We start from the raw sequence: 24347 nt of genomic DNA, 5'->3' as shown, positions 1-24347 counted from the left end.
GAAAGACAGAATCTTAAGCAGGCTCCACGCTCACTGTGGAGCCTGAGACAGGGCTCGATCTCACAACCCTGAGATGATGACTTGAACTGGAATCAGGAGTCAGAGGCTTAACCGACTGAGCCACTTAGGTGCCCCTTAACTGTGCTTTTATTTTTTTATTTTATTTTTTAAATTTATTTGACAGAGAGAGATCACAAGTAGGCAGAGAGGCAGGCAGAGAGAGAGAGGAGGAAGCAGGCTCCCTGCTGAGCAGAGAGCCCGATGCGGGGCTTGATCCCAGAACCCTGGGATCATGACCTGAGCCGAAGGCAGAGGCTTAACCCACTGAGCCACCCAGGCGCCCCTTAACTGTGCTTTTAAACTTGACATTCAGAGCACCTATTCAATTTTAAATTCCTATGACTAAATTTTTCATTTCCAGAGTTTCTATTTGGGTCCTTTTCAATATTATCTCTTCTCTTTCATGAGGATTTTTATCTGTTAGTTTCCTTAAGGATTCTAAGCATATTCATTTTACTGTTTTTTCAGATTGTTCTATTATCTAAACTTACTGAAACTGCTAATCTTCTTGTTTGCTGGGTCTGTTGTCTTTCCTTTATGGTGGTTCATGAGCTCACGTGGCTAGTCATTTTTACAGGGAGGTCAGTTTTTTTTTTTTTTTTTTTTGAAGAATTGAGTGGTTTTATTTATTTTTATTTTTATTTTTTTTAAAGATTTTATTTATTTATTTGTCAGAGAGAGAGCGAGCGAGAACGAGCACAGGCAGACAGAGAGGCAGGCAGAGTCAGAGGGAGAAGCAGGCTCCCTGTGGAGCAAGGAGCCTGATGTGGGACTCGATCCCAGGACGCTGGGATCATGACCTGAGCCGAAGGCAGCTGCTTAACTAATGAGCCACCCAGGCGTCCCGGGAGGTCAGTTTTTAGGGGGTTACTATTTCCTCTGGAAGGCCCATGCATGCTAGATTGTGGATATTTCCCTCCAGGTATTTTTGTAATTTCATTTGCCAGGGCTTCATGGGTTTTGTGGTCCTGGGCCCATTTCTATTTTATTTATTTTTTTTTCAGAATTCACTTCTCATATAAGACATTTAAATTTAGATCTACCTCCATGTGGGACATAGGGTTTGACTCTTGCTTCTCCAGAGACTTTTCATTTCCCCAAGTAGGACCCCACTCGGGAAGAACTTCCTCCTTGCTTCCTGGGGCAGATGGACAGCTTTTCTACCCCCGGCTAAACAGAGAAGGCCACCTTTAGCAAGTTTCTGCCATTGGGCATGGGCTTCGGGCCAGCATCAGTACCTTACAACAGGCCTATAGGGTCCTCTCCTGTCTCTCCTGGGGATTAAAATCCCAGATTCTCATGGGAATGTGGTCTTGGCCCAAATCCCTCTGTGTGTCTGAGGTTTCATTTGTAGAATCAGATTCCCTCTGCATCGCCTGCAAGCTGGACCTCCCCGTCTCACCTCAATTTTGTATTCACAATGCTTTTATTTTCACTTTATCTAGCACTCGTGCATATTCAGAGCAAGACTGAGGTTCACGGCTCGTTCTACTGCTCATTCTACTGTTGGTCTACTGATAAGGAAAGGAAGCCCAAGGAAGTGAAATGAAGGGTCTTTAAGGGTCACACGCTAAAAAGTAGGAGGGGTGCAGCTCGACTCTCCTGCCTTCCTGTCTCCTTTCTTCTTTGCTTCCTTCTTCCTTCCCTTCCTCCTTCATCTCTCCCTTCCATGAACTGTATTATCTATTAAAGTCAACCTCTTTAGACCTTTGGTAGATACAGTGACTGCTATGAAACAGAAGACAGTTCTGTGTGTTTGAGCAAAGCAATCACATTAAAGTGAAGTGGATGGAGGGCTTAACCCCGGAATGTTCTCTCCTTCTCTGGAAACATCTAGAGGAAGGAAAAGGTCACCTTTTGGTTTGTGAAGCGCTGCATTTGCTCTAGACAGAGAATATGGCAACTTACTTTCTTCATAGAATGATTATTAAAAATTATAAAGATGTATTTGTGGATTCAAATTACTACTATAGCTCCGACTATAACAATATATGTGGTTGCAACCATGTATGCCACAAAAGTTAAATTTAATTAATAAGAATTAATGAAATTGACTTAATTTTTAAAAATGGGCATTTCTGTTTTTTTAATTTTTTATTTTATAAAAATATTTTATTTATTTCTTTATTTGACAGATAGATAGATGGCACAAGTAGGCAGAGCGGCAAGCAGAGGGAGAGGGAGAAGCAGTTTCTCCACTTAGCATGGAGTCCAATGCAGGGCTTGATCCCAGGACTCTGGGATCACGACCTGAGCCGAAGGCAGCCGATTAACTGACTGAGCCACCTGGGCGTCCCTTTTATTTTTTAAATTTTTGTTAAAGATTTTATGTATTTATTTGACACAGAGAGAAATAGCGAGAGAGGAAACACAAGCAAAGGGAGTGGGAGAGGGACAAGCAGGCTTCCCGCCGAGAAGGGAGCCCAATGCGGGGTTTGATCCCTGGACCCTGGGATGATGACCTGAGCCAAAGGCAGATGCTTAATGACTGAGCCACCCATTGTTTGAGATAACATTAAAAAAAAAAAAAAAGAAAAAAGCAACTTATAGAAACCCAGTGATAAAAATCGTTACCTTTGGATGCTTCTCACTTATACCTGATTCGCTGTTCTCTCTTTCTAAGTCTTTCTTTGCATCATATGTTCCCCAAACAACTCGTGTTTCTTTTCAAGTCATTGACCCGCTGAAGTGTCGGTGTGTTAAGAAAAGTCAACGAACCATAAAGTGACATGAGTAATTGATAGAACTTCAAAGGGGCCTTATTCTTTTCATCTTAACACACCCTGGCACCATCACAAATGTTTTTTTTCTTTCCATGAAATAAAAAACTCCTCTGTCTTTTTAAGTCTCAGATCTGAGGTGACTGGGGAGTTTCTCAGAAACACTGTCATAGGCAAAGGTTGATAAACCAAGGAGACTACTTCTGTATAAGCCCAGGACCAAAGTTCTAGAGACAACTGACTTTTCAACCACGAAAGAACCTTCGAATGATGCCCAGTCCTGAGCCTTGCGGATGACCAGTCTAGCATAGGCGTTCACTAGTCACAGACACAGGCCATGTTTACACCATTTATTGAGCACATACTATGAGCAGGGACCATGCTCAATGCTTCATATATGTTATCTTCTTCAACCTCCCCAATAAACCCAAGAAGAGGTATGTCCCCATTTTATAGATCAGGAGACTGAGGCTCAGACACATGACAATGCCCGAGGGGACCCAGTTAGTACAGGTTGTCAAGCCAGGATTCAGCCCATTGTCTGTCTGATGCCAAAGCTCAAGCTCCACCTTTGAACCAGGAACTTGCTTAGTGCGGCAGGTTCAATTTAAATTCCTGCACAGTTGACCTGCGAGGCTTTGTTAGGAGAAATCCCTTTCCCCGTTAAGGGTGACTTACCTAAATAATTTGAGATGATCTGCAAGTTTAGGGATATCAGTAATGTCCTCCTAAGGAAAAACAGATAACATTTCATAAGTGGTTAATTAGGTGGCGTTGATCCTCTATATCTGCACCATCTAATACTGTAGCCACTCACCACATGGGGTGATGAAAATGTGAATTAATCAAAATTAAACTAATGAGAAACTCAGTTCCTCAGTCACATGAGCCACATTTCTAGTAGTGACCCCAGCAGATGGGGAGTGGGCAAGGGAGGGGGGTGGGAAGGGGCACAACATGGGTTTCTGGGTGGCTGACAAAGTTCTAATTCTTGATCTGGATGGTGACTTGGATGACAATACAAGTTTGTTAAGTCGTACATTTCCTCCCCCACTTTCTATATGGGTCATGGGTCATAAAAATGAAAAGAGATTAAAAAACCTGACCAAACACTACCATTCAAGGTAAAAATATGAGTTAGAAATTGCTACTTTTAGCAAAATATTTTGCAAGTTTTACCTCATAAAGGGTAAATCTAGTTACATCTAGTTCACTGATTAACTTCTCAAAAGGAACCTGGTTCAGAGTTCATTCTGCGGTGTAGGCCGGTGCCTACTTTCTAAATGAAAAGCCTATTGTTTAGCATCACGTGAAAATATTCAGAGTGGGAGGAGGGAATTTTTCATTTATTCTGAGAAGGATCATGGTCTACCTATTCAGTGGAGGAAGCTGACAAAAGAGAAGTCAATACAATGAGTCCTGTGTCTCCTATAAACCTGAGACAGGGCTCTGAATCTCCACAGAATCTTGGCATTTAGTTTGTGTGAAGTATTTGCTTTTGCATAATACCAACTTCCCATTTTAAGGAAATCAATTACAGGGAAACATGCATTAAATCCACAAGAATATAGTGACTCATTTTTATCTCTTACTATTTATATCCAATGACAATAGATCCACCTCTGATTCAGTGTGCATTAAACTAATAATTACTCCCATGACTGAGGTACTTAGTTAAACAAAAGGGTGGAACTCAACAGGTGAATCAAACAGGAGAGGCATTCCGATTATAAAGCCACCATTCTGCCACGTTTCATGGATAAGGAGATGATAAAACACTTGTATTACTTTATGTCTCACTGGAAGGTTTTTGTCTATTTCCTGAAGTCAAAAGGGTTTAGGAGCTTTTTCGAGTGTCCCAGAATAAATGCCCTCACTGTGTCAACCTTGCCCAGTTGCAGTGCATGGCTAGGTCAGTAGATAATAGGCTTTGTATCTGTGAAGCATCTTCTCCATTCTCACAGCTAGCTGTACAACAGACTGGGTGGTTCTCTCCACATCTGAGGGGAGGGACTGCCTCAGTAAAGAAAAGTCCTTGGCGGTGGCAGTCTTTGCCTCCTACTCCCCAGCTTCTCCCTAAGAAATACATATAAAAGTACTGCCCTTAACAGCACCGAACATATCTCATAGTCCCTTCCGGAACTGACCTGAGAAAAGCCAGTCAGGTCTTGCTAGCTTTAAGCTGGTGAAAAGTATGTTTTCTTTTTTCAAAATCAGACACAAGATTCTCTTATTTCTCATAAAAAAGAGCTCATTTAGATGTGTCAGCCCATGAGAACGCAGCCACGGTTCTGAGTTACCAGAAAAGTTCATACCAAAGCGTTGTCTGCTTTTCCACCTTCTAGGGTCACTTCCAAATTAGAGAGTGCAGCTTCTACTTCGTCGACCTCAGACTCATTTGCAAAATCCTGTGTGTCGGCTGACAGCGAGAGTTTGCTAATGTGATACTAGGATATAAACAGAGGTTTCAGCAACGTTATAAACACACATGCATCCCTCAGCACTTTCCTCTTTTTGAAGACAATCTCTTCTGAACGTCTCCTAGAAGGAGGTCTCCCTCCTCTGAAGGGAAAATGACATTTTCATCTGAATTATTTTGAGAAGGATGCTTAGTCATGTTCAAACTTGGTTCTTCTCCAGCACTGGTTGAGCTTGTAGTAGGGATGAGATAAAAATTACGAGACTAACGCCTTATAGAAGATGGGCGCATGTGTGGGTTATGAGGAATATTTTAAATTGAAATGGGTTCCCCTCACTTTCAGTTCTTTCTTGAAAGAAAAGAAACAGTATGAGGAAAAGGAAACTTTAAGAAAACAAATTTGCTTTGTTTTCTTGCAGAGAGAAGGTACTGAAGGTCCCATACTTGCAGTGCTGCAAAGATCAACATTTCTTCTTCTGTGCAGTCAATTTCTTCCAAGAGGATGGCCCACCTGGCTTGTTCATAGAGTTGGTTGATTCGAACAGCATCGTACTAAGGGAAGAAACAGGTAGGTGTGTATGTGTTGGGGAGGGGACATATTTATATTCCTCAGTACGAAAACACTGGAAACATGGAGGCCATTCCTTGTTAACGCAGAAAACTTGTGCTCAGGTGAGTGAAAGAAATACTTCTCTTTCCACTGCCCCAGCTCCTTTTACTTCTGAACTTAGAAACTGCTTTGTCAAAATATTTTCTAGAGCTTCTTCAAGGGGCCAAATTGACCCATCTCTGATTGCATTATTTCTCCCTCTCTTTTATCACACTTCCACTGATAGGAAAAATCACTGTCACCACCTACCTACAGGACTCTCTTCAACTAACAAAACTGCAACTCTGTACCCATTAAACCATAACTCCTACTCTGCCTCCACCCCCCACCACGGTATACAGTTTACTGTTTCCTTAAAGAAAAAAGGTGAGGAAAATATGGAGGAGGAATAGAAAGATAGAGTGCCTAAACAGATTTATCACAGGGTGATTAACACTAGTTTATTTTTCCTTTTGCATTAACCTTGTACACACTAGGAAAAAAGATGATAGGGGATCTAAAAATCCACAGCGAGCCCAAACCAGCAAAGAGCATTGCTATCAGGTCAGCCGGAAATGGAACCCACCGTAGAGGCACAGTCCTTCCTGGCAGTGCTGAAGCTGCCGGCAGGGCAAGACAAACACGAGCCCACACGTGTGGCCCTTGGGAAGCTGGAGGACTGAGAACATTAAGAAAGTCTGTCTTTGCTTTGTGAACTTTGTGGGACACCACTCAGGAGCTGGGCCCAGGACTTGCCCCAAACAAACCAAAACAGAACACACGTGAGAATATTCACAACAGCGTTGCTTATAACAGCTCTGAACCAGAAAGGTTCCAGGGGGGTCCCTCGACTGGTGAAAGGCTAAACATGTGGGCCTCGTGAACAAGGGGACACCACTTGGCAGTAAGAAGGAATGTGCTATGGATACAAGTGAAAACACAGAGGGGGCTCAGATCCACAGGCACAAGATGACATACTGTATGAGTCCATCCATAGGAAACTTCCAGAAAAGGCAAACCTGGAGACAGAAGGTGGACCAAGTGGTGGGCTGGGGCTAGGAGCCAGGACTGACCATAGATGGGATATGAGAAAACTTTTTTTGGGTGATGCCAAGTGTTTTACAACTGGACTGTGGTGACGGTTGTACAACCATATGAATGCACTACAATCATTATAATAGAATTTTATGGCATGTAAATGACACGGCAATCAAGATAAAAACAACTGAAAAAGCACATACCATGCACACCAAAAATGAGGCAACCCCTGCCCCTCTCCCTAACAAAAAGACCCTTGCTTCATGAACAGTTTATAGGCAAAATCCAAATAGTATGTGCGGCTACTAAAATTTGAATTGGACTGTCTGTCTGTCTCGGTCTGTCCCCCAGTCAGTCACAGTGTCTTCAATCCTAATGCTGTAGGAGTTTTGGTGAGAGTAAGTCAAATCACCCGATCAGGTTTTTCTCTCAAATGCAGTCAGTAAAGACTTACAAAAATGAATCAGAGCTTCCACACCCGAACAAACCTAATTCCCCTACCCACCCCCCCCCACAAAACCAAATAAAACAATATGGTGGGAGAACATTGGCCAAACAGAAGTTGGCCCACATTTTCAGACTGGCAGTAGGAGAACAGGCTCTAGTACAAGATGTTATGATGGACAGGATGAGCCCTGGCTCCCACTGAGGAACACTGGATTGCTCTTTGACAGCCAGCAGAGCTCCGGATTTCCTTCTCTGGAGTCTTGTTCATGTTCCCCCTGAGGCTCTAGAACATCGAAAGTTCCCAGGTTTTGGTGGGTCATTTATTAACAGGCACCCTAACAGATCTTTCTCTCTCTGAGAACTCTGTCAGTGGTTTCCCTGACGCAAGAGACAAATTTTCTTCCCTTGGTGGGGATTGGCTGTTCTTACCCTTCCTTGGCTCTTGATTTCCTTTGTCTTCTGGTTTAGTGAAAACAGAAATCCTAGACTGGGAAGCACATGGTTTCTGCCACCTCCTTTGCCTGAATCCCTGTTTCTTCTCATCCATACAATTCAGTTAACGCCTCACTCCATCTACCAGCCACCAATACAAACAAGTACCAAGACCTGTTTCCCAGAGATTCACTCCCTCAAGAAAGGCTCATTATAGAGATCTCCTCACAAAGGGTTCCCAGTTAGCTGGGAGGAACTTTCAGTGCCCTCTAGGACTCTTATTAAAACTGATGTGCACCTTTTCTTTACTGAACATTAAAAAAAATACTATGAATTATTAGAGTTGTAACAGTTTTTTTCTTCACAACTGAAATGGGGCAAATGAATAGATAATGAAGGAATTTGGTTTGCATGAATTCTAAAGGGACAAAAGAACGGACAACAAAAAGTCTCTTTCTCTTCCTTGTTCCCTACAAATGATAGTTTCTCTATGGACTGTTTTGTACCTTGTTCTTTTTCATTCTATAATATGCCTTGAATGGGTTCCACATCAAAAGAAAGCTGATTCATTCTTCTTAGCAACAACACTATATGGATATATCATAATATACTTAACCACTTCCCTATTGATGGATGGTTAGGTAGTTTCCAATTTTCTTCCTCAAGCCTTATTTCTGGTCAGTTTTTGGTTTAGATCCAACTTAATGCCCCTGGACCTAGCTTGTGTCTGGAGTGCCTCACTTCCACTGAATCATGGCAAATGAGCAAATTTTGGTAATAACTGTTCTCGTATACAGACATATCAAAGCACATATTTGAGTATAACTGTGGCATATATACAGTGCAGTGGATTTGCTGGGTCAAAGCTATGTAGAATTGTAATTCTGATAGATATTGCCAAATTACCTTCAATAAGGATCAGATTAATTTGTACTTTGGACTACAAGCAGGGTATGAGAGCCATTTCCCCCAAACTCTTGCTAAGACGGTATATGACACTTTTTGATCTTTGCCAGTATAAGGCTAAAAGTCAGTCTAGTTCCTTTTCTATGAACTACATGTTCACATCCTTTGCTCATTAGCTTACTGGGTGGTTGCTGTTCTTCTTCTTCTTCTTCTTCTTTTTTTTTTTTTAAAGATTTTATTTATTTATTTGACAGAGAAAGAGAGAGAGAGAGAGAGAGATCACCAGTAGGTAGAGAGAGAGAGAGAGAAGCAAGTTCCCTGTTCTTCTTTTTTTAAATTGATTTTCAGGAGCTCTTTATTAGGGAAATTAGCCTTTTGTTTGTCGCATGTGTTGCAAAGACTGATTTTTTCACTGTGTATATAGTTTTTTGTCATGCATAAAATTTTAATTTATGAAAATGTAGCAATCTTTTATGGATTCTGGATTTTGTATTTTTAAAGTATATTATTTTTGAAATTTTGTATATCCTAGTATTTTTGTGTATCTGAGATTTTAATCAGTACTTGTAACCCTAGTGCAACTGCCTGCCTACATCTCTCCTCTGAAAGCTGGAGAGGAGAAGCTCCTTCATTCTACTATACAGTCTTGTTCTCTTCTGTGGGGTGTCCTGTCTGTTTTACCTGGTTTCATGGGTGCTATCTTTGCTCTTCTTGTAGATTCTATAAAAACATGAACTGCATCTTAAGTTTCTGTATCCCTCTATCTACTCAGTATCTAGTAGAAAGTTGGAACTAAACGTGGTTATATTTATAACATTTCATACTTTAGAAGAGGGGAGAAGGGAACTCTGAAGTGGTTTTTCCTGTGCCCCAAAGCCATATCCCCAAAGCCCGAGTCTTCTGGCCATGTTTGGGTTGACAGCTTCTATTTGTCTGTTAGATTCAAACAGGTTTCCTTCATGAGCCATGTGGAGAGAACTCCTTAGCAATTAAGCAAATCTGATCATTCAAAGCACCCTTAAAAAAAATCAATACCAAAAAAACCCCCTCTATTTTGGAAGAAGCTGTAGAGTAGTTTCTCCTGAAGGTTTTATCAAAGAGCCAAAATTTGCTTGTTTGCCATGATTCAGTGGAAGTTAGGCGCTCCAGACACAAGCGAGGTCCAGGGGCATTAAGTTGGATCTAAACCAAGGACTGACTTATTTTGAAGAAGATGCCAGTTAAGGAAGCACTAGGACCCAAGTTGCACCTTTGGAGACCAGAGTTAACATCAGGATCCAGGAGAAGACAGTGCCATGAGAAGCAGAATCACTATTGTGGGTGAGAAGGGCCTGCCAGTGAATGGAAGAAAGCAACAAGCACCAACCTGGGATAAAATCACCCTGTGCACTTGGAGGGCCCATTTATATTCTTGACATGTGGCAGGTTAAGTGCTAACTTACAACTCCACAAACAGGCCAAGCAGGCCAAGGAAGGGGCAGAAATTCAGAGGATTTATTTCACCCCTCAGTTGTCCTAATAAACGTCGGGAGGCAGATGGACACTTAATGGGAGTCGCTGACCAGCTGGGGTCTTTATTCATACAGATGATCTCTCTTTCTCATCACCAAAGTCTTATCTGGCCCTGCAGTGGGGAGTGTGGCGTGCACCATCATGGGGTCCTGGCTTGTTCATGAGAACCGGCTCTTAACCTTGCTCAGATGCTCCTTCCTTCCTAGAAGGAGAGTCCAGCTCTGTGAGCCACTCTCCTCTTGTTCCTCCGTTCGTGGCGATGGAGAGGGGCAGCGCACACCACACTGGGAGGGAAGGCCCCGAGAGGCTTCCACTAACTCAGGGGCAGCTGGTCACGTCATTGCTTTTATGTAAAAAGACTAGAGAGTTTAGCAGAGCTAAACAGAAGATTATACAAATTAACCCTAATTTGGAGAACTAAATGACTGGATCTTCCACTTCTAGGCCTTCACATTGAAAAAGGGAGAGGGAGAAGAGGCACCTGGGTGGCTTAGTTGACCAAGCGTCTGCCTTGGGCTCAGGTCATGATCCTGGGGTTCTGGGATCGAGTCCCACGTCTGGCTCCCAGCTTGATGGGGAGTCTGCTTCTCCCTCTGCCTCTACCCTCCTGCCCCCTGCTCATTCTCTCTCTCTCTCTCAAATAAATAAATAAAATCTTAAAAAAAATGAAGAAGATAAACAGTATCTTACTTTGGGATTCAAGTCAAAGAAAGTGTAGTATTTAAATCGTAACAGCAGCTGCTCATCCTCCTGGATGCCTTGCTCCATAAGGGAACGTGAGGAGTCCAGCCAACTGGAAAAGAGTAGGATGAGTTAGGATGAGTTTAATAGTCAATCAATTTTACACACACCTATTATAGCATTACCTAATATGTTTCTATACATATTTACATTTATATACATGTATTTCCATTTTTATACACATAGATGTAGATATACACATACGTGTGTATGTATTTCCCTGAACAATGTCCGAGTAAGTAATATAACCAAAAATCTGTAAGGGAGAGAGGACTTGATAATATCTTATATCTACATTTTATTTTATAGCTTTTAATAACTTTCCAAGTGTTTTTTGTATGCATATTTTGTTTACACTGATACTTTAAAGTAACCCAGTGAAGAAGCCAAGGCAGTTTCTATTTTCTCAGTGTTATGGGTGGGAAAATGGAGTCTTAGTGACATTAAGTGCTATGTTCAAGGTCATGTGCTTCGTCGTGGAGCCAGAATGAAAAATCTCTACTTGCTGACTTCCCGCACTGCTTCTCCTCTGTCTGGTCTGACTCAACGCTGGGTCTATCTTATTGGCTAGAACTTTCTATAACAATGTAAATATTCTGTATTGCCCTGTCTGACAGACTGCCCACTAGTCACATGTGGCTAATGAAGATTTAAGTGTAGCCAGTGCCACACTTTAATTTTAATTAAATTCAAAGTGAAATGTAAGTATCCACCTGTGGCTAGTGACTCCTGTCTGGATGGCACAGTTCTAGAGCTGAAAAATAAATACTGGGTCATGGTAAGGGGTGGAGAGGTGGAGAATAAAAGTGAGCAACAGAATGAGATGGGGATGAATGCCATCCAGTCCCATGGAGTGAAGATGGCCTGAATGTCTGTTCTATCAGGTCTTGGGGGGCAATAAGGATGGCTGAGATGCAATCTCCGGTGTCGTGGGGGAGTGAGGCCCAGTGGGGGAGAGGGACTCTCATAACAGACGAACGTGGTGACCGAGAAACGAAATGGAGCCATGTCCTTACCCTGCGTTAAGCCTGGCTTTGTCAACCAGAGACCGAGGCTGGTACATATCTGCCAGTGCTTCTGGTGACTGGGGGGGTTGGCTGAATGCCAGGACGCTGCAGTTTTGTTCTGTCAAAGGGCTGTCGCTGAACCAAGTCATGGTGGAGGATGCGGGCGTTCCACTGATGGGGTCGTACGTGGGAGTCATGGTTTTACTGTATAAGCCAGGACTTACTGCAAGGCAAAGGGAAGCATGCACTGTGATACGAGATTCAGGAGGAAGGGTCTTTAGAAAAATAGGTGCTAACATTGCTTATACCCAAATGGATTTTGAATTTAAATGTTTGTACCACTTTAGCTCCTGAAAAGGCAGAGAACTCATAGTCCATAAAAACGCCTAAAACCAACCCAGGCAAATGTTGGGGACTCTCTCTTTGTCAGTTCAAAATCTTATTTCAGCAGTGAGTTTTGGCATCATCAGAGAACAGAAGGTCCCCCAAAAGTGCATGTACAGACTTTATTTTTGGGCAAATCCTTTAGGCAAATAATAGTACCTGCCAATTTTAAGAATCCAGCTAGTTGATGGTTTATAAATCATATGGTCTGTGTAAGGAAAACGCAAAGAATGTTTTTATTCTTTGCATTGGGATATACTATGCAAGAAGACCTTTATTGCAAGCAAGCTAGAGATTGATTTATGACTATGTAAAAAGACAAGGATAGTGTCTTTCCAGAATTTTTACCTGCCCACTTGTTAAACGCCCAATGCAAAATTTAAACTGAATTCAGGAAAGAGTCACATGAAGATAGAATCAGGGAAAGTATTATTTGAGTGATCCAACTAATCTATTTTCCCCCAGATTCACACACAGCCAATTCCCCTAAAGTTTTGCATTCATCAACAACTTAATATACACAGTGAAGCCAATAATGTATACAGTGGGTAAAGCACGTCTTCATCTCAGGGTCGTGAGTTCAAGCTCCACGCTGGGTGTAGAGCTCACTTCAAAAAGTAACGAGCCATAAAACAAACCTGATTAAAAATATTCTGTGAGTTCTAAGATTAATTGCATATCCTTTCTTCATCACAGGAATCCTGAAATTTTAGTCTTTCTTTCTTTCTTTGGGGGCAAGGGAGGGGAGGGATGGGCAGACGAGGGAAAGAGGAGCAGAGGGAGGGAAATGTCTTGGGATTTAAGAAATCTCTGTATTTAAGAATGAAACACAACAATAAAACAGCTGACACGAATCATACCCGGTGGACCTGAAGTCGTTGGAGAACCCTCCAGGTTCAAAATATCTTCAATTATGGGCTCCCTGTTACTTTTGTCTTTTTTTTTCTTCTTTTTAAAATAGTCACCAGATGGCTTTAACAAGGAAAGTTCTTCTGATCTTCTGATATCTAACAAACAAATAAATATAAAGAAAAATGAAAAACTATCAAAAAGGAAAAAGAGGGGGTGCCTGGCTGGCTCAGTTGGAGGGGAAGGTGACTCCTGACCTCAGAACTGTGAGTTCAAGCCCCACAATGGGCATCGAGATTACTAAAAAGAAATAAAATAAAACTTAAAAAAAAAAAAAAAAAGTAAAATGAAATTCCTTCTAAGACTCAGAGTCATGCTGGGCATCTGAAATCATTTCTCAGGAAATTCCTGAGAAGTCAATGGAACTAAATTACACCTCTTTGGAAGAAACAGAAGGGGACCAGAGACTCCTAAAACAGGTGCAGGCACGTGTGTGTGGGGGAGGGGAATGTCCAAGAGGAGGGAGATTTAGTCTAATAAAAGTCCTAGTTGTTTTTTAGTATATTATGAAAATATTTCAAAGATAAAGGGAATAGTATAATAGGCCTCTTGTGTTTTTATCAGCCAGCTTCAACCATCATCAGCACTTGGCAGTTCTTGCATTATCTGTTCACTACCAATTTTTCCCTCCTTCTCTTTTGTCTCTCTTTTCAGTGTTTTTTTCTAAAATAACAACCAAGAACTCCCCTTTTTCTTTACAGAACATAGATCCTGAAAGCCTTTCTCTTACACTGTGCCCGATCACTAATTTCATCCCTATGGCAGGAAGCCCGGGTGCCCTGCGCATCTCTTCGCCGCCCTCACCACTTCCGCGCGCTCTGACGCAACTTCCGGTGGGTGCTAGGACAAGTGTGTCTGCGCCACGGAGGTGCCATAGTCTACATATGAGTGCAGAGGCCACACGAGTTCAGGGAATTAACATTCCCCGAGGGCAGCCCTCAATGACTGACTAGGGGTGGTATATTAACCCTCCCGGTCCCTCACCCCTTGGCAGGCCAGCTCGAGGCATGTTACATTGTCTCCCAGGAGCCCCCAACTGCCCCAAATGCGACTGGGTTGGTGACACTCTCTTATGGATGGCATTCTCTTTCCAGTCTTATGTCCTCACCCCCAACCAGTGTCTTCTGGAATCATCTTCCTCCCTCTCACCCAAATAATTGTTTGTCCTTGAATTCTTGTCTCAGGGTCTGCTTCTGGAGCACTCAAACCAAGAGGATTCCCAGTTTTCTCCATTAGTCAAATATATTTATAATTGCCATTGCCAATCAGAACACCTGATGACCATTAACCACACTGAGCTGCTTTGTGATTCCAAGTAAAAGCCAGGGAATGTGCAGGTTAGAATCTGAAAGCAGCTTTCCTGGAGGCGGATGCACCCATTCCACAGGTCCTGCCATTTTTCAGTTCAAACACTGCTTCCTGCTGAGGCTGAGGCTAGCAGTTCAGCTTCATCCTCTTCCCCTGTAACCAAGGATGCTTGATTGTCAGGTTGCAACCCACACATGTGCCCATTCCAAATGCATAATTTATAGATAAGACCAGGAGATGAATCAGAATTTCCAGTAGGAGCATTAGAAACAAAACAACCAAACCAAACCAAACCTGCATCTCTAAGGCCAAGATTTGCATCTTGCCTTTTCTTTGTGAGAACACCCATCATGTTGCTAAATATTATTTAGCTTCAGTTGAATGGATACAAAAGACAATAATCAGAAATGCCAGGTTGAGCCCTTTAGAACGACTATGAAGATATATTCTGGAAAAGAGAAGAATGTCTGACTTCTTCTCTTTTCCAGATCTATGTATGTTGCAACCTCAAGTTTTTGGCCCCAGCCACGATGTGTCTTTCTCATCTACTGTGGACTGGGCTTTATCATTTCCTTTGTTTTCCAATCCTCATTGGAATATTGCTGGAAACAACATGCCCTGGTGCTCGCCATTTTCCCACCATGTACCAGAGGCACTGCTGTGAAATGGAAGGCTCTGAAATGGAAGGTTCCATTCACTTGTTCACTTAATAGTTAATGAGCAGCAAATGTGTGCCCGGTGTTGTGCTAGGTGTTAGGAACTCGGGCATGCTCAAGTAATGGTTTCTGTCTTCACCCTATTTAATACCATAGTAGTCCCAACTGCCCAACATTGGAACTCCCAATCCTGCATATACTGTTAGAACTTTTCTTTTTTTCTCTACCAAATATCTCTTTTTAACATCTTATTTTTAAATTACTTTTACATTCATTCTTTCTTGTCTCTTCATCTTAGCATATCAGCTCAAGAAGGGAAGGGGTTTGGTACTGTTTTTATTGTTCACCAATCCCTAGCACTCACCACAATGCCTGCCTAATCAGGATATATTTGTTGAAGGAATGAATGAGCAGTTTATAGTTTAATGGGGAAGAGAGATCACTCACTCATATATCATAAATACTGTATTCAAATGCCAAATCTTAGCCTTAGAACCAAAGAATGCACCTATACACTTTAAAAAAATATTAAACAAGAAAACAAGAAAAATATTAAACAAGAAAATATTAAACAAGGATGTAGGGTTCACTTCCATTATAGAAGTTCCCCAAATACATGGTTTGGGCGGTGTTGTCCCTAAAGACTGTTAAAACTGTAAGGATTAGTTTTCAATCCATAATGAAGTATAACTTCTGGCTTTAAATAAATTACACAGATAATTTTTGTGGATGGAGTATTTGCTGTAGTGAAGTGTTAGTAAAGCAATTAAGACACTGAAACACCATTATCTCAAAAACAATAAAGATACATCAGCTCTATGGTGATGATGATTGAATGGAACTTCCTGGTTTGCCTTAAAAATAATGATGATATTAGCACAGCTTAAAATAATTAATTTTTTTGGGGGGGGATAATCTTAATGGGTTTGTTTCTTCTGTTTACAGATCTCTTTTGAAATAGTGTTAAGCTTTGTGGAAATGAATCTGATTTACTCCAATAATGTTCCATTTGGTTTAACTCTACTTGCACGGCGAAAGTCCCCAGAAAAAACTTGAAAAGTATGCTTCCTAGTAAAGGAAGTGTTCTGTAAAGCCAACCGCTTGTAGGCAGTAAGCACACATAATTTCTCTGTCCTCCTTCACCAACAGTCCAAAGGGCACAGGGCCCCTCTAGGGTACTCACTCAGGATTTTGCAGATATCACTGACAGCTTTAAAAACCACAGCGGAGAAACTGACTCGCAACCTCACTGTCTTTGCGTTTGGCAGGCGGAGGCGAAGCATTTTGTGCTGAGGGGTGAAGAGAAGCTTTGCGTCTGCCTGGACCCCACATTTGTCCAGAGTCCAGTGTGTTTTCAGAAGCCAGCAATGTTTCTGTTCCCACCAGAGGGCAAAGTCTGACCAGTCTTGGGCTACGTCTGCAAAAATGGAAAATACCATGAAGTGAAATGAGAGAGAACTCTAGAGTCTTCATTGTATGTGAGAGCTCAAACCTACAAATGGTCTTCAGCTCCTCATCTCCTTTTACAACCCGAGGCTCAAACAAGCCTTGGACAGTCTTCAAAGTCTCTAAGGTGGGGCAGGTAGAAAACAGAGACTGAACCTTATCCCGATTACATGTGAACACAGTGAAAGGAACGGAAACATACACATTTTGTTCTTGATAAAAAAGCTGGAGTTCTTTTCCCTAAAGTCCTTTAGGGGCATGGTCCTTTTTGGGAAAGCCAGGAGTTTTCGACTTCAACCAAGATTATTTCCCTACTAGAAATGAATCCTTACATCACTGCTCTGCAGAGGAACATCAATATCTCCCAAAATCTGCACAGAAGGACTATAAAGCCAACATTCCCCGCCCCCATAATGTCAGCTCTCTTAGCACTGCCACCAGATTCCCAGTTTCTGAAGTGTCTACACTGAGATCAGCTGAGTATTTTCTCTCTCTCAAAGTCAGCATCAGTGTGGACTCTTTCCCCTCCTTCAATGCTGACATCAAAGTTGAATCTTCTTCCTTTGTCAATGTTGGAGCCAACAGTCCATCCTTTATTTGTTTTTTAAAACATGTTTCTCTTTCTCTTATTCTCTCACTTTGTTAGAAAACTTTTCTTTCAATGCTGTTGGTAGAAGTATAAATTCTGTAACTATTTTAGAAAGTCCTGTTGTGCAGTAATTCCTCTCTGAGCTATACCCCAATGAAAATGCCTCTATCTACTCACCAAAGACCCTGAAAATGGAAACAACCCAAATGCCCACCAATAGGTAAATGGATAAATTGTGGCCTAATCACATGATGCAATATCACACAACAATGGGAGTAAATGAACCAAACTATATGCAACAATATGGGTAAATCTCACAGATATAACGTTAAGTGAAAGAAAGCAGATGCATAAAAGTATGTTCTATGTAAGTGCACCCATATACAGTTTTAAAACAAGTAAAATTATTCCCATGGTGTTAGAAGTCAGGATAGTGGTTTCCCTTCGTGGGGCAGTGACTTGGGGAGGGGGGTGTCTGATGTGATACTTGGGTGGGGGAAGTCAGTAATATTCTATTTCTTGATCTGCACGGATGCTACATGACTGAAATTTCATTGAGCAGTACACTGAATGATAAGTGCACTTTTCTCTGTACGTATTATACTTAAATGAAGACTTATTTAAAAAAAAATCTCCAGCTCATTAGTGTAAATGAAAAGTCAGCATCTGGACAATTTTGGATAGAAGGTAAAAACAAATAAGAGAAAAGAAAAACACTGTTAAGTTTTAGGTCGATCATGTTGATTCCTGATGTGAAGACTGTCACTTAAGACTTCTCTTCCTCTATTTAAACAGGGAGAGTAGCAAATGGTGGATATGTATTAGAAGACACATTAGCACTGAGATGACTTTCTCCCTGAGCAATCAAACTTTAACAAACAGAATCAACACAGTCATCTAAAGTCATGCTACCTAAAGTCACCTGAGATGCCACCAGTGGGATGAGCCTGTGGGGACATGGTTTCATACCCACTGGGGAGCTTTAGTTTGCCACCAGACTCAACTTTTTATGAGGGTGGCCGAAGGGTTCCGTTTATGGCTTTTGCAGGATCCTCTATTCCTCTTCTTCCTGTGGGAAGGAGCTTGTTCTCTGATTGGTAAGATAAATAAGTAGAAAAACTTTGACAATCAGACAACCTAGATCAGCCATTGACTGTTGATGCAAGAGAAAGGGTTTCAAATACAGGGAAACCATAAAGAAACAATAACTTACTGATCTGTTCTACTAACTTGAGCATCAACCCCCCAACATGCAGGTCTCCAGACACTCTCAGTGTGACCTCTTTGGGCTTCTCCTCGTTTGGATGGTCAACTCTGACGATGAGCTCCCAAGAAGCAGACGCAAAGTCGCTGGATGAGAGCATCATGGCAAATGCAGGCGTCTGCCACAGAAAAAGGAGGACACGGATCAGAATGTGAGAAGGATGCTGGAGCTTGTTAGTAGATTCTGCAGGGCAAAACTTTTTCTCATGTTAGCCTCTTCTTCAGAAACTCAGCAGGGTGTCCAGTGCTCCATATTTGATTCAACATCTTTTTTAGTTTAATTTTATTTATTTATTTGACACAGAGAGAGAGAGGTCACAAGCAGTCAGAGCAGCAGACAGAGAGAGAGGGGGAAGGAGGCTCCCTGTTGAGCAGGGAGGTGATTGTGGGACTCGATTCCAAGACCCTGAGACCATGACCCTGAGACCACGACCTGAGCCAAAGGCAGAGGCCTAACCCACTGAGCCACCCAGGCACCCCTTATTCAACATCTTAACTTTAAAGACAAAATGGTCTCAAGTCTCTAAATTTATGTAACTTTGTCTTTCCGCAGGGACTTGACTATTTATTTTCTGTGCCTGCCCAATGCATCAATCTTCACTTGCTGTCTCCATTGACTTCTCTTGACTTTCTCTGAACTATTTTGAATAGTTCTCTGACTTATTGTGGCAATAGGCAATAAATCATGGGAATCCTTCATATCTTAAAAAAAAAATCAACTTCATTGAAGTGTAATTTGCATATGACAAAATGCATAGACTTTTTTTTTTTAAAAGCATGTTCCATGCCCAACATGGAGCCAAACATAGGGCTTGAACTCACAACCCTCAGATCAAGACCTGAGCTGGGATCAAGAGTCAGATGCTCAACCAATTGAGCCACCCAGGCACCCCTGCTCAGATTCTTTTGTGAGTATAGTTGATATACAATGTTACATTAGTTTCAGGTGTACAGTATAATGATTCAACAACTCCATATGTTATGCTGTGTTCATCACAAAAATGCACAGATTTTAAATGTATAATTTGATTGCAGTTTGATGCAAATTATGCCTTAATAAGGTTTATTTTAGAAAAGGATGCCATTAAAATCCTCCTCTATCTACATTATTATATTCCTCCTATAAATATATATATATATATTAAAGATTCTATTTATTTATTTGGCAGAGAGAGAGAGAGAGATCACAAGTAGGCAGAGAGGCAGGTAGAGAGAGAGAGGGAAGCAGGCTCCCCACTGAGTAGACACAGGGCAAGACCTCAGGACCCTGAGATCGTGACCTGAGCCAAAGGCAGAAGCTTAACCCACTGAGCCACCCAGGCACTCCTCCTCCGATAAATACTGATGACATCTTCTGCTATGAAAATTCAAAAAATGGAAATATAGGTAAATAGTTTCTATTTCAGTCATATACTATGTAGTTTTACCTTAAATGCATATAAAGATAAAGGTCATTAATAATTATTGTCATGTATTTGACTTACTTGAGCTACCAATTTATGATATATAAAAGTTAATAAATTAAGTGCATCAATTAAAATTGTGGACATAGCTCCGGCAAAATATTTAAAACAGGAGTGAGAGACATACAAAGCCCACTCTTCAAAATACAGATGGGGTGAGAACTTCAAAATCAGAGTTTTCCTCTTAGTGGAGGAACAAGAATAAAATAAGCTACACAGAATCAAGACTGAAATGTGTCGGGGGTAATAGGAACACTGGAATCTGAAATTGGCAGAATTAAAATGAGGGCTCTTACTTCTAAACAGAAAACAAATGATACTACCACTCCTGACTATTTTAATATTTAAAAAAATCAGTCATTTAAACGGTAACACATCTTTTTCACTTCACTACGTAAAGACATCTTATGAGATGCCCATGTTTTCATAAGGCCTATTTTTGAGAAACATCAGTGCACTCAAACTCCTAAAAAGGGACTTCTCCAAGGGAAAGTGCATGAGTCCCCTGGGGTCTTCCTCACCCCAGATTCTGTTCAGCAAATATGCGGTGCACCTAAATTTTTTATTTATAAGAATTTATAAGAAGCACCAGGTACTACTGGTCTGTGGCTCACAGTTTTGAGTCCAAACAGCCACATGAAAAATTAGCTTCAGGACTCCGTTCTGCCCTTCAATCTACCCAAATCAATATTAAGCCAGGGACTGTGGTGACACCTGAGGAACATTATTTGTTTTTTTTAAAGATTTTTATTTATTTATTTGACACAGAGAGATCACAAGTAGGCAGAGAGATAGGCAGAGAGAGAGGGGGAGGCAGGCTCCCTGCTGAGCAGAGAGCCCGATGTGGGGCTTGATCCCAGAACCCTGAGATCATGACCTGAGCCAAAGGCAGAAGCTTAACCCACTGAGCCACCCAGGCACCCCAGGCACATTATGTTTAATATTAATTTCACCCCCAGTGGTATACCAGTGTTGTTTGCATTTGAAACCATTCACATTTGAAAGCATAAGAGGGGGCCACCTGGGTGGCTCAGTCCATTAAGCCTCTCTGCCTTTGGCTCAGGTCATAATCCCAGGACCCTGGGATAAGTCCCACACCAGGATCCTTGCTCAGCAGGGGGCCTGCTTCTCCCCTGCCTGCCTGTTTCTCCCCTGCCTGCCGTTCACCCTGCTTACGCTTGCTCTGTGTCTCTCTCACTCACTCTGTGTCAAATAAATAAGTAAAATCTTTATGGAAAAAAAAAAGAAAGAAAGAAACCATAAGAGAATCTCAAAATACACAAAAAATACACTGCAAATCTGAATGGGTTTAGGACAGATTTTATTTGTCCAAGTCGCATTCGAGAGTTCAGAAGTAACTCCTTGTGTGTTTGTATGACCAAAAGGGATGTAATGCTTGTACCTCCCCATGCACAGATCTCCTGCATGGCCAAGTGAAGGCTACATAATGACTGTATTGGGCCTAACCACTTGCATCACTGTCATCATCAGGCTCAAGTATCACTGTGTGATATACTCTGTTTGAACCACTATTTTGTGTTATCTCTTTCATCGGCTCAGCAGTCCCCTTGGAAAGGAGGAAACTCAGGCTCAGAGAGGTTAGGCAACTTGTGGGAAGCCACACAGCAAATTAGATGGCGGCACCCAGACAGAAATCCAAGTCTTTCCAACTCTAAACTCTTAGCCTCTACCCTGGGGCAGGTCCTTCATAAAATTGAAACACCAGTATGAAATAAAACTCTTAAAACCACGTTAGTTAAACTCTCAGGAGGCTTCACTAAGCATTTCTACTAATATCCTTCCCAGTGAGGAAGCAATAAAGATAACTCCATTACGTGGCATTGAACTATTTGACTTTAAGACCCTCACAATTTCTAAACTGCTACGGTTCGATGTGTAGTTATTTTAAACATTTGTACTTTAAAGTGACTCTTTACTGCTTGTTTCTGCAGTATTCCACATTGGTCTCTTCCTAACTTGGGCAATCAAAACCCTTCTCCAACAAAAACAACAAAAAAAAAGAAAACCCACTTCTCACGCAGGTAATAATATACGGTGATTCCCTTACAGCGAAATTCAGGCTTAAATTGGACGATCTGGTTTCCCCGCATTCCTCTCCTATCTTTCTGCACCTTCAGTTTTGAGTGAACTTCTCATTCGCAACAAGCTGCTACTTGTTGAGCGGAGCAGCAAACTCCAACTGGGAAAACAAATCGAAGGAGCCCAGAACAGAAAGCCAAGAGTGCCAGTTGACCTGCCTTCCCTGGGTGAAGCCCTGCAGTCCACCTCCTCCTGTCCTCCTTGTCTGCAGAAAATGCAACGAAGGACAGCCAGCCAGGCAGACAGAAAGATGAGGGATATAATAGCCCCTATGCTTCTCCTGGAAGATCAGAGAGTGTGCCTGTCCAAAGGCCACTCCACCTGTCGGTTGCCAGTCCTGCAGGGTCCTGGGGGCCAGAGCGGGTGAGGTGGGTGGACAGAAACCTGCCCCTTTACCCATAGGGCGGCCCCCGCGGCTAAACGGAGAGTTTACGTTGCCGGGCCAGATACACAACGCCAGACAAAGTGGCCACACGGACGGTATTTTTAATTCCGCAGCTATTTACGTGCAAGGGGGGCTGAAGAAAGGAAAGCAAGGGGTCTCCAGCCAGGGCGGCGCCCGTCTCAGCCTCCCCGCGCCCCGAACCCCAGCCCCAGCCCTCCGCACCCACCTGCTTTCCGGGCGCGGGTAGCGCGCAGTTTTGCGGACGCGCACGTGGACGCCTGCGCCCCCGGAGTCCAGGCGGAGGCGCCCCAGGCCGGGCGGGCGGGCGCGCGAAGTGGAGGGCGGGGGTGGGCGCTCGCGGCGGCCGCTCGAGGTTAAGGCTGGGCCCGCGGGGAAGCCGCCTGGGACCTCCCGCCGACGCTCGGCGCCCGCCCCCCGCAGCACGCTGGGCGCGGGGTGCGCGGTCTTTGCCCTGCGCAGACCCCGGAGGCCCGGCCGAGGCCGGGCGCGCGGCGGGGCAGGTGAGGGCACGCCCAGCCCCGGGCCTGCTGGGTCTCGCTCGCGGGGAGGGGAAGCGCTCGGCGGCAGAGTCGGGAGGGCTGAGGGTGCCCGCAGGGCTGCGGCCCGGCGGGAGGGCGGGGAGAACCGGGGCGGATGCCCGTAGCCTGCGCCCCTCGAGCGAACTCTCCCCCGGCCCCTCGCAGGCCGCCTCCTGTTTTGGGGTTCCCGAGACCCTGCGGGGCCTAGCCCAGGTGGCTGAGGTCCGGCTCCGTGCCCTGCCCTCCAGGTATACCCATCACTCCCACCCCCGTGTGCGTCCGGGTCCGGAGACTCCCTTCTCCCCTTTAAAGAGCCTGGGGGACCTGCGAGCGCGGGGTGGAAGAAAGGAGAGCTGCTCATCTCTGAGTAAGAGGGTGATGTAAACCCCCGACAAGGGCGAGGCGCCCGAAATACGTAGAATGTGAGACCGGCCCAAAATATGTACAATGTGAGACCAGGGCAACTCAAGGACACACCCCAGTCCGGAACTGGGCGGCCTGCCTCAGATTCACCGTCTGGTCTCGCGGGTCACCTTCCTGTCGGATTTCCTCCCAAAGAAGGCTGGACCACCCTGGAAGGGTGGGTGACTCTGGCCAATGTACACAACCTGTCCAAGCCTCTTTGGTTCATATTACACACCTCTGTGGAGTGTTTACTACATGCCAGGCATCGGGCTGAGTTCTATGGATTCAGTGGTTTAATGAGACAGTCAGGGCCTTGATAATCTTCCTCATCTGTGAAATGGGTAGAGGTGGAATGTCCACCATCAACCAGTGTGAGATTTCATTTAGTCCATGGCAGAACTTCCTGCAATATAATATAGACTTTAGCGATTTACACCAAGTACATAAGGCGTGTGATAATTTAAAATGCTATCAAATTTAGAAATGGAATCCTTGTATTTCTTGCACATTACCATAGTCAGCCATTATAATGGTTTTAAAATATTTTACATTTAATTTTAAAAAAGGTTAGTTGAGTTTGATTTCAGGGTTGTAATTTCGAGCCTCTGTTTGGGTGTACAAGTTACTTAAAAGAAAATAATAACATCCTTAAAAAGATCAGTTGAGGGGCTCCTGGATGGTTCAATGGGTTAAGCATCTGTCTTCAGGGCAGGTCATGATGCCAGGGTCTGGGATGGAGAACCTCATCGGACTCCCTCCCCAGCAGGGAGTCTGTTTCTCCCTCTACCCTTCCCACCTGCTCATGAGACTGCTTTCTCTCCCTCTCTCTGTCTCTCTCAACTAAATAAAATCTTTTAAAAAATTTTTAAAATAAAAGGATAAGTTGAATAATAATCCCAGCAGGGAGTCTGTTTCTCCCTCTACCCTTCCCACCTGCTCATGAGACTGCTTTCTCTCCCTCTCTCTGTCTCTCTCAACTAAATAAAATCTTTTAAAAAATTTTTAAAATAAAAGGATAAGTTGAATAAT

The 24347-nt window shown here is 43.0% G+C and overlaps 1 protein-coding gene and 1 long non-coding RNA gene across 2 annotated transcripts in view; one reads left to right on the top strand and one right to left on the bottom strand.

The window, feature by feature from the left end:
- LOC132021740 (uncharacterized) overlaps positions 1-16482 on the top strand; it is a 48010-nt gene extending 31528 nt beyond the window's left edge. Inside the window, exons 2-3 of the long non-coding RNA XR_009405436.1 lie at positions 5619-5767; positions 16397-16482. This is a non-coding gene — a long non-coding RNA (uncharacterized LOC132021740). The remainder of the gene's footprint in view (positions 1-5618; positions 5768-16396) is intronic.
- Positions 1-22834, bottom strand: part of FERMT1 (FERM domain containing kindlin 1) — a 35986-nt gene extending 13152 nt beyond the window's left edge. Inside the window, exons 1-9 of the mRNA XM_059406562.1 lie at positions 22601-22834; positions 18377-18545; positions 16312-16545; positions 13116-13262; positions 11881-12094; positions 10814-10916; positions 5644-5751; positions 5096-5227; positions 3459-3508 (exon numbers count right to left, since the gene is read on the bottom strand). Of these exons, the coding sequence (XP_059262545.1) occupies positions 3459-3508; positions 5096-5227; positions 5644-5751; positions 10814-10916; positions 11881-12094; positions 13116-13262; positions 16312-16545; positions 18377-18530 (1142 nt within the window). The 5' untranslated portion in view covers positions 18531-18545; positions 22601-22834. The remainder of the gene's footprint in view (positions 1-3458; positions 3509-5095; positions 5228-5643; positions 5752-10813; positions 10917-11880; positions 12095-13115; positions 13263-16311; positions 16546-18376; positions 18546-22600) is intronic.
- Positions 22835-24347: the final 1513 nt, after the last annotated feature.

This window comes from Mustela nigripes, chromosome 7 (genome assembly GCF_022355385.1).
Source record: "Mustela nigripes isolate SB6536 chromosome 7, MUSNIG.SB6536, whole genome shotgun sequence".
NCBI classification, from domain to species: Eukaryota; Metazoa; Chordata; class Mammalia; order Carnivora; family Mustelidae; genus Mustela; species Mustela nigripes.
The sequence above is the reverse complement of the archived record's forward strand: the minus strand, read 5'-3'. Positions and strand labels throughout refer to the sequence as shown.